This window comes from Elephas maximus, chromosome 9, assembly GCF_024166365.1.
Source record: "Elephas maximus indicus isolate mEleMax1 chromosome 9, mEleMax1 primary haplotype, whole genome shotgun sequence".
In the NCBI taxonomy this organism is placed as follows: Eukaryota; Metazoa; Chordata; class Mammalia; order Proboscidea; family Elephantidae; genus Elephas; species Elephas maximus.
The window spans coordinates 41,659,056-41,669,910 of NC_064827.1; the positions used below are offsets into that span (position 1 = coordinate 41,659,056).

The 10,855-nt window shown below is 41.3% G+C and overlaps 1 protein-coding gene across 1 annotated transcript in view; it reads left to right on the plus strand.

Annotated features, from left to right (window-relative positions):
- The window catches only part of ACO1 (aconitase 1), a 68,870-nt gene extending 58,245 nt beyond the window's left edge, over positions 1–10,625 (plus strand). The window contains exons 17-21 of the mRNA XM_049896818.1: positions 616–758; positions 2,367–2,514; positions 7,026–7,148; positions 8,579–8,764; positions 9,757–10,625. Coding sequence (XP_049752775.1) covers positions 616–758; positions 2,367–2,514; positions 7,026–7,148; positions 8,579–8,764; positions 9,757–9,885 — 729 coding nt within the window. The 3' untranslated portion in view covers positions 9,886–10,625. The remainder of the gene's footprint in view (positions 1–615; positions 759–2,366; positions 2,515–7,025; positions 7,149–8,578; positions 8,765–9,756) is intronic.
- The last annotated feature ends 230 nt before the right edge of the window (positions 10,626–10,855 follow it).

Sequence of the window (10,855 nt, forward strand, 5' to 3'; positions counted from 1 at the left end):
ACTACCCATTTAATTAAAACCCTTGCAAATCCAAGCAGATGATGCTGAGGGCATTTTAGGAAGCTGAGATAATTGGGCGATAGTGGACCTAAAATTTCTCTGTCCAGTGGTTCTGTGTGGCTGTGTAGAAACACTCTGGTGATCAAGTACCTCCTACGCATAGACTCAGTAAGCCTGAGGGACTGCAATATTCAAGTCTTAGACCCATAGAAACAAGGAAAATCTTCCCTGAAAATGACGATCAAGGAGCTCCTGGTCCCTGGCCAAATCTCTGTGGAAGGGGAGCATGAAAGGCAGGATTCTAGTTGTCCTCAGCATCTGAGAAGTTCTGTGAGTGCGACAAGAGACAGCGTCATTTTCAACTGCATCCCTGTTCTTTTGAGGGGATCGTGCCAATACTTCGCCTTCCCTTCATGGGTGAGATACGAATATTTTAAATAAATCCTCCTTACTTTTCTAAGTGTCCCTAATAAAAACCAGAAAACTAGAATTTTCTGTGCTTTGATGCAGGACTGTCGTCTGGTTCAGGCCCAACGGCCCGCTACTGTTGAGGCTCACCTGGTGACTTGTTGGAGAAAACCTGGGCAAACGCTGACTTATTGTATTCTTTTCTAGACTTTGGATCTTCAGTCCCCTAAATCTGTAGTGGACGCCTATGTGCTATTAAATTTGGGAGATTCAGTAACAACTGACCACATCTCTCCAGCTGGAAATATTGCAAGAAACAGCCCTGCTGCTCGCTACTTAACTAACAGAGGGTAAGTGTGAGGGAGGGAGGCAGAGACTAATGGCAAAAATAAGGATAAATGGGGCCAGTATTTTTCTTTTCCCATGTGCATCTCTGTGGAATCAGATTCTTGGTTTTCACTGAACCATGGAGCTTGAAAACCATCTGCTTTTTCTGTATCTGCTTAGCAGCTTTCATGGGAAAATCCATCAGCACAGGAATCCCTCAGGAAGAGGAAGAGGAGGGTGACCTTCTTTTTGAGCATTGGACTCAACTGATACCGCTGCCCCTAGTTTGGCAGATTGTTAAAGTAAAGGGCTCTGCCCTTAATCTGTGGTGATAAGCCTAGTTACATTTCAGGCACACAGCAATGATATAATCTGAACTTCATTACTATGTCTAGGTTGAAAAACCTAACGTTTACGGAGGGCTGCTTCAAGGATTTTCAGTTCATATATACATTCCTCAATCCTTTGGTCATATATCGATATTAACAGTTATTATACCAGTATTATCTACTATGATGTGATATACCAATATTTATCAATGTTAGTGGTTCCCAAATATGACTTTACACAAGAATTACCTGAGGAGACGAAAATTCCTTGTTCTCATACCAACCTCTTAAATCAACTTCTTCAGGGTAGTGGCCCAAGTAATAAGCTTCCAGACAATCCCAGTACAAATTTGAGGAACAGAATCCAGACGCCTCTACTTTAGATTGGTGATTCTTGACCTCTTTTAAGATGTGGACTCTTTAGGAACATGAATGGAAGTAAATATAATTCCCCCTCAGAAAAATGCACATACCCACAACATTTAGATACAAATTCAGGATTTGTTGACATACACACCTGCTCCTGAAGCCCATTCGTAGACTGTCTTAATCCTCAAACTGGATCCAACCATTAAATCACATTGACACTCACACCTTACTGCCAGCATTCTAAGCAACAGCCCAGTGAACTGGTCATTCTGTTAACTATGGGGTGTTTTTCCTGATATCACACAGTTGCCTTTCATTGGGACCCATAGGCAGGGTTTTTCTCTGGCTTCCGGACAAAGAGTAGCCCTGCTGCTTCTGTGGCACTCTTTGTTCTTAATCTTATGAAAATGGTCAGTGATGTTGCAAGTTGAGTGTCTTACCTTTTCATTGAGTTCCTGATAACTTGGGGACAAATTTGAACCTATCTCTGATTAGTTTATGGAACATACTTTGTGTTTTCCAACACTCTTAACTGCATCTGGCCTGTCTACCCTGATTCTTCTCTTTACTTCCATTTTCTCAATTCTTCTTCATTTATTTTTATTTCTATTTTATATGAAGTTTTACAAGACTACCTTGCTGAATAAATAAAATAAATACCCTTATTAGAATTCTCCTGATTTTTTTACCCAGATTTGTAAGAGTGTAAGTTGACCCTGGGAGAGTATTGGTTTCTGTCTTTCACCACCCCACAGTTCCCCTTTCATGCTCCCTCAGTTGAAGCAATGGGAATAGCTTTTCTGCCTTGGAGAAGTGATTAACAGATTTAGAGAAATAACTAGGTTGATGAATTTTTTTCTTTTTTTGGTGTAAGCTAAGTTTAATCTTCACTCGGTTCACCAAACTAGCTCCTCTTCTGCTTTGCCTTATTAGCCTGACTCCACGAGAGTTCAACTCCTACGGCTCCCGCCGAGGTAATGACGCCATCATGGTGCGGGGGACATTTGCCAACATTCGCTTGTTAAACAAATTTTTGAACAAGCAGGCACCACAGACTATACATCTGCCTTCTGGAGAAATTGTGAGTATTGTCTCTTTGCTACTTGAGAAACCAGCATTCGTCTGGGTGGTTGGATATTTGCATGGTTATTTTCCTTTTGGCCTCAATTTTTCTTCAAAGCCCTATCTATCTTTAGCTTCCTATAGTCCCTCTTACCAGGTGTCCATGTGTGTAGGATTTATCACTGATGGAAATGCCCTTTAACCTACAAAATCTCCTCTTTCTGCTTCATAGTTTAACTAAATCTAACTTCCTGGGTGTTGTACTTAAAAAGCCTCTGAGTAAAATTTCATTAGTTCAAAGAATTTGGGAGGAATGTTCCAGGCTAAAAAGTAGAAGATATTTATCAATAAATGCTATTGTGGGAAGTCATCATAACTTGACCAAGGCAAAGTTATAGAAGGTTCACAGACACATCCAAACTCACCGAGGGACCGAGCTACTGGGCTGAGGGCTGGGAACCATGGTCTTAAGGAACATTTAGCTCAATTGGCATAACATGGTTTATAAAGAAAATGTTCTACATCCGACTGTGGTGAGTAGCATCTGGGGTCTTGAAAGCCTGCGAACAGCCATAGAGAATACATATGCTGGTCCCATCCCAGCTAGAACAAAGGAGAATAAAGAAAACCAAAGACATAAGGGAAAGATTAGTCTAAAGGACTAATGGACCACAACCTCTGAGCCCAGAACAACTAGATGGTACCCACCTACTACCACTGACTGCTTTGGCAGGGATCACAATAGAGGATCCTGGAAAGAGCAGGAGAAAAATGTAGAACAAAATGCAAATTCACCAAAAAAAACAAAAAAGGGCCAGACTTGCTGGTCAGACAGACCGAAGAAACCCCAAGAATGTGACCCCCCAGACACCCTTTTAACTCTGCACCCTTTTAAGTCACTCCCAAAATTCACCCTTCAGCCAAAGATTAGACAGATTTATAGGGCAAACAATAACACATGTGAGGAACGTACTTCGTAATTCAGTCATGTATACAAGAGTAAATGGGCACACCAGCCCAAAAGCAAAGATAAGAAGGCAGGAAGGGACGGGAAAACTGGACAAATGGAAACAGGGAACCCAGGGTGGAGAGAGAGTATTGATACAGGGTTAGCAGCCAGTGTCACCAAGCAATTTGTATATTGTTTAATGAGAAACTAATTTGCGCTGTAAACCTTCACCTAAAGCACAACTTAAATAAAAAAAAAAAAAAGAAATGCTGTTCTGTGGCTTTGTTAGCGTAATTTAGTTATGTAGAGGCCCTTGCAGGCCTGCCTGGATCCCAGCTGGAGTCAGCTGGAGTTGGAATGTTGTAGCTGGAATATTTGTTTACAAATTGCAGATATGTGAGAGGTGAGGAAAGCCAGCACTTTGAGTCAGACAAACCTGGGTTCAAATCCCAGCTCCACCTCATACCAGCTGAGGAATCTTCAGCAAGTTATTTCCCTCTCCAAACCTCATTTTTCTTTGCTGTGAAATAGAAGTGATACCAACCTCCTAAGACTCTGAGGGTTAAAGTAAATGGAATGACAGGTAAAATACCTACCACATGTCTGGCACATGTAGTAGGTCTTCAGTGTCAGTTCTCTTCCCAGCGAATGCTGCAAAGCTGCTTATTTAAAAATAATACTTACGCTTTTAATAATATAAGTATTAATATAATAAATATTAATAATATTTATGTAGAATTTACTGCAATCCTGGTACTGTTCTAAGTATTTAGTCCTCGTAACGACACTTTGATGTAGTTTCATAATTATGCACATTTTAAATTTAGAACCTGAAGCACAGTCCCCTAAAATCACAGAGTGGAGAGGCTTCGAGTAGAACTCAAGGACTCTGGCTTCAAAGTCCATGCTCTTTACCACCACGCATACTGCCTCACTCATAACTGAGATTACTTTTTTGCAACTCTTTCTTCAAGATAATCATTGATCAGTGAACCTCACATGTTTACAAGCCCTACCATGACAGAGACCTTCTAGTTAGATGTTTATTGCCTCATGTAAAATAAGAAGGCAGAGTCAAGGATGAATAGACCGTTGAGCCAAGTCTTGAAGTTGAAAGACAGGCCTAGTCAAAGAACAGGGAAGGGAAAAAAAGGAAAGAAGGCAGAGACAAGGCAAGAGAGAGATAAGAAATGATTTTCTGTTGCTAATAGAGGATAAGAAAAAGCTATTTAAATTAAAAAGAGGAAAAAAGTAGTCAAAAAAAATCAAAGGAAAAGCTGATTAGTTGAGAGAATCTTCCAGAATGTCTAACAAAAAGACAAAGATATGGAAAATTAGAAAATGTATGAAGAGTAAAGACTGAACCACACACAGAAGGCCCAACATCTGACTAAATAAAAAAAAAAAAAGATGCTAAAAAGAGAACAGAGAAAATGGAGGAGAGGAATAATAAGAAAAATTCCCCAAATTAAAAGGATCCAAAACCCCAGACTGAAAAGGCCCAGTGAATGCTTAGTCAAATGAATAAAAAGACCCACTCCAAGTCACAGCTTGGTGAAATTAAGAACACAGGGATAAAGAGAAGATCTAGAAACTTCCGAGGGTGGGGGGAAGCAGCTTACATGCAATGACTGGGGATCAGAAGTGCACAAGACTTCTCAACAGCAGTACTGGAAACTTAGACTGAGGAAAATGATTTGTAGCCTAGAATTTTATGCCCATTATGCTACCAGTCAAGTGAAAGTAATGACACATTCAGATCTTCAAAAGCTTTGAACATATCTCTTGGTCACTCTCTGAGAAAGCTACTTGGTGAATGTTTCACCAAAATGAGGGAGTAAATCAAAAAAAGGGAAAACATGGGATCCAGGAAATGGAAATGAAGGGAATCCCCAGGATGTGGTGAGGGAAGATTTTTCTATAACAGCACTGCACTCTCTAGAGAGCAGTCAGTCTAAATTGGAATATGACCAAGGGCTCTAGGAGTGATAGCTCCATGAGAAGGATTTTAAAATAACAGATTACCTGAAAAATTTGAAGGTATTTGGAGAAGATTTGTACTTCAGGCAGAGCATTTGGGGATTAATGAATGGATAAAGACATAGAAACAGGTGAGCACACCCACAAAAAAGATAATTATTAATTCCAGGGAAAAATTTTTTTAATTGCCAAGAAAGGAAATCAGTATATTACATGGCTCAGGTGTAAAGAGTATTTACTTAATCGTAGAAATGTAAACACCAAATACTGACTTACCAAAAATTATGACATAATTTTATTGGGAGATTGAGGAGAGGGGAAGTCTGTGCTTGGGGGTGGGGATGGGAGATAAAGATTAAGAGAACTAAATCCTTGTCATAGTAGGAAATTGGTAACAAAAAATGGAGAAATGAAGAACAGTATAAACATAACACCTAGATATAGAGGCAAAATAGCAGAAGAAACAGCTATAATTTTTGTTCTCTTCTGTAGAGAGTACAGGGAGCTGTTGCTTTATAAGGCATTTGGTACCCTCAGTATTGCTCATGTAATAGAAAAGTCAGGAGATCAGAATTCCCAACCTGGGCTTAGTCCGTCTGGCCTTAGGTAACATGACCAACTTTGCCATGGGATTATCAGGGCTTTTAAAACACACAGTCCCACATTGTTGATAACCAAGCGAGTAATAGATATCTCTGAAAATATCAGGGAGGTTCTTTCTTTCTGGTTTTTGAAAGGATTGGACAATTTCTGTGGATAGAAGAAGGCTTTTACTGTTTCCTGTAACAATTTCTATATTCATGAGTTCTTCCAGCTGAAAACATACAGAATATCTACCTGGATTTAAGTAATGTCACGTGAAGTTAATCAAGGCTCCATCAGTCTAGCAAAATACTAATTTATGAAAACCTACTTAAGAAGAGCATGATTAAATACCCTTCTTGAGCTCCTTTCAAATGAAAATCCCTCTCTCTTTTGAGGGATTTTATTTTCTGACTTAACGTAGTCAGGAAAAGTAACTTTTATTATTCAGTCACTGGCAATGGTATCAGGTATTTTTGTGAAGTTTCAGCTCAGCAGAATATTCGATGTTTCTCTAAGAAACGAATCTTATCTGCGTAAGATGTTTCTCATACATTAAAATATTAATCTTTTCTTGTTCTTTATTGATTTATGTTTCCTTCCATCTGTGTTTCTATTGTCTCTACCTTTGACCTCCATGTAAAAGGGTGACTAAAAAAAAGTTTTTATTTTCAGTTTTAGAATAGTGTGATCAATGGAAAGGAAAAAAATTCAAATCTAGTTTCCTTTTCCCCCTAATGCCTTAGGATTTGAATGTTTTATAATACCAGGAAAAAAATTAGGTGCTTCAGTTCAGAGAAAATTCCATTTCGTGGAAGTAAATGGATCGAGATAATTGGGGGTTTGTAGACCAGAGAACTGGTTGGTTTTCTGTTGTCCCTGTGATGACTTGGCCATCTGCAGACCCTTCTGACCCTGCACTTCCCACCAGATCTCACTGGGACTGTGTCTATACTTGGACTATGTCTATACTCTTAGTCTCTACCATGTCTATAAAACCTTCATTTTTTTTCCCTCAGCTTGATGTGTTTGATGCTGCTGAGCGATACCAGCAGGCCGGGCTTCCCCTGATCATTCTGGCTGGCAAAGAGTATGGCTCCGGAAGCTCCCGAGACTGGGCAGCCAAGGGCCCCTTCCTTTTGGTGAGTATGAAGTAGAGAGATCCTAGCAGACTCTGCCCCTCTAAAAAGGAAGGGAAGCTGGGAAGGTTCCCAGAAACAAATCCATCTGTTACTTTACTTTCCAAGAAGATGTCATGGAAGAGAAAGCTCAGAAAAGCATGTAATGTTTATTTATCTCCAGCTTCTTGGTAGGTCTGGATTTATTCCACTTGCTGAAGGGTAATCTGGAGTTGAACTTGTTCCCTTAGATCAGACATTCTTATCCTGGAAACCATGAATCTTAGTGGGGCTGGGAGAAGGGCTTTGGGGAAGGGTCTGTGAACTTTCTATATCTATGTTCAGAGGTGTACATTTTTGCCCTTTTTTATGGGGAAAAGGTCCATGGTTTTCATAACATTCTCAGAGGTTGAGGACCCAAAATTTATTTAAGGCCATTGTCCCAGGCCAGCGGTGAGGTAGAGCCCTGGTGGCACAGTAGTTAAAAGCTAAGCTTCTATGCAAAAGACCGGCAGTTCAAATCTACCAGCTGCTCCTTGGAAACCCTATGGGGCAGTTCTGCTCTGTCCTGAAGGGTCACTATGAGTCAGAATCGACTCAACGGCAACAGGTTTGGTTTGATTTGGCACTGTTACTGTGGAGCCCTGGGTGGTGCAGTGGTTAAGCGCTCAGCTGCTAACCAAAAGGTTGGTGGTTTGAACCCACCAGCTAATCCACAGGAGAAAGATGTGGCAGTCTGGTTCCATAAAGATTACAGCCTTGGAAACCCTATCGGGTAGTTCTACTCTGTCCTTTAGGGTCACCAATTCTAACTCATGGTGACCCCATGTGTGTCAGAGTAGAACTATGGGCCATAAAGTATTCACTGGGTGATTTTTGGGGAATAGATCACCAGGCCTTTCTTCCTAGTCTACTTCTGATCCACATTGTAGGCTGAAAGCTCCACTGAAACCTGTTCAACATCATAGCCACACACAAGCCACCGCTAACATATGGCTGTGCATGAGGCACACTGGCTTAGAATCAGACCCGGGTCTCCTGCCTGGAAGGCCAGAATTCTACCACTGAAAGGCCAGTGCCTTGGTACATGGTACACAGTCAGACTTTGTGGGCTCAAATACCAGAGCTGGCTACCTGGGTAAAGGGGGGACAATAACAGCATCTACCTCCTAGGACTGGCAGAGAATGGAATAACTCACCTAAGTGCTTAAACAGTACCTGTTCATTGTACTCAATCAATGAAAACTAGCTATTGTATTATAATTGTATTATATTTAGAGGATTGTATTGTATTGTATTATAATTAGAGTATGGTACATATTTTAGATAAAGATTAATTAGTACTTACCAAGAATTTAGGTGTGAGAACAATTGTGACTAAAGAAACCCTTTGTGTTTCTGTGTACGTAAAGAAAAGATTGGAACTGTGTCCGACTACTCATTTGTTCCATCAGGGAATCAAAGCTGTCCTGGCAGAGAGTTATGAACGCATTCATCGCAGTAACCTGGTTGGGATGGGGGTGATCCCCCTTGAATACCTGCCTGGGGAGAATGCAAATACCCTGGGACTCACGGGGCTGGAGCGATACACTATCATCATTCCAGAAGACCTGAAACCACGAATGAAAGTCCAGGTGAAGGTAAGCAGGACCTCTCCCTGGCCAGACCCAGTTAAAATAGGCCCTGTGTTTGTAATCAGTCTTATTAGGAGAAAATTAGTGGAATTTAGAAGGTTATTATAAAAAAAAAAAAAAGTCATTCAATAGGACCGCATAAGACTTAGGAGTTCTACTAACACCTTTTCTTCCGCCTTCTCAACATGGTAGTGAGGATGATGACTATTGGCTTATTTCTCTGTTTATTCATAGAGTTATCATCAGTTTCAGTCTCACCTCAAAACCCCAACCTGCTTCATTTCTCCTATTCCTCCCAGTCTTACTCAGACAGAGCATAGTGACCAGAGCTCTGAGATGCGACATTTTCACATTACCTAAAAACCACTTGATTATAAAAATGTGACCCACAGACACATTCACCCTATCCTTGAGCCTACCCTTAAGGCTTTGATTAGCCCAAGGGTGAAAATGCAGATTCCTAGGCAAGGTAGGGATGAATTGACCAGCAGCAATGCCCCAGGGGTGATTTAGCCACCAAGGCAGTGGCACATGCTGAGGTCTGTGTCCCAGGATATGTGCCTGGGACAAACATTGAAATTTTTTGACCATCTACCTTTGATAGAGCAACATAAAAACAATATTAATGAAACCTCTGCTGATCGGAGACGCTTCTGTCCACAGGAAACCCCTAGAGAGAGTTTAAAAAATAGCATGCCAGTTGTCACTAGCAGCTGCTGCCCTGAGAAGCTCTTGCCAGTTCTCAACATCGCCTCCATCACTTGTACTCAGCAGTGCTTCTCAAATGTTAACATGCACATACATCTCCTGGGGATCCTGTTAACGTGGAGATTCTGACTGAGCAGGTGTGGGCTGGGCCACAGACAGTCATGTCCCTGGGTGTAGCTGTTGTGCAGACTTCACTTGGAGTGGCTGTAGACAGGATGGGCAGAGTCTCCTCCTGCCAGTGCTCTTGCCTTCTCCCTCAGTGATTCTTCTCTGCCTCTTTGTCGTCATAGCTGGACACCGGGAAGACCTTCCAGACTGTCATGAGGTTTGACACAGATGTGGAACTCACTTATTTCCACAATGGGGGCATCCTCAACTACATGATCCGCAAGATGGCCAAACAGGCCCTCGTTGCCTAGAAACCTGCACTCCGTGCTGCACCGTGGAGGAAGCAGTGGCCCAGCCAGCTGAGCCCCTGCAGGAGAAGCCCCCTCACTGCCTCTGAGGAGGGTGCTGACTTGCAGACAGAACGAACACAGGGGTTTTGTTGCCGTTCCTCCAGGCACAAAATCAAGAAGTTTCTGCATTCTCTGTTTGTTAATCTTCTTATCTTTTTCTAGAATTTGGGGGCTAGAATGGTGGGAATGCCTGTAGTAGCAGAAATAGAGAAGTGAGTGTGTCTTTAAAGTTCCTGATCATGGGATGTTGATTTCTCACTCTTGGCCTTTAGTGTCCAGTTGAATGCAAACCAGCCTTCTCAGAAGGCTTTTTTCTACCCTTATTGTTATTCTCTGTTCTCCTCTGCTCAGTGAAACCTTTGCCTTGGAAGGTCATTTTTCTTTGCATATTACACCAGTGTTAACTGACATGGGTAGATGAGAACCCTTTCACACTTCAAATCATCATAGTGATTCTGATTTTCCACCTTCTCCACCTTCCCTCCAACTGAATGATCTGAACACCTCATGGACTGGTCATACATTGAAATTTTTTCATCATGTACCTTTTGATAGATCAACATGGGAAGAAATGTGAAATTTTCTTTTACTCTCTTCAAAAACTTTCCTCAGAAGATTTTTCATTTGTCAAGAGGAGACCTTTGGAGGTGGGTTGGGAGGGAGACACAGAACATTTCTAATTTGAATAAGATTAAATCTATTTTCAACGAAAACTTGTTGGCTTTGGAATTGACTTCTACTGTGTGTGTGGCTATACTTTTGGGATATTTAGAGCTTACTTTTTTTTTTTTTTTTTTTGGATACATCATCAGGAAGGACCAATTGCTGGAGGAGAGGACATCATGTTTGGCAAAGGAGAGGGTCAACAAAAGAGGGAAACTCTCAATGAGATGAACTGACAAAGTGACTGCAACAATGGGTTCAAATATAG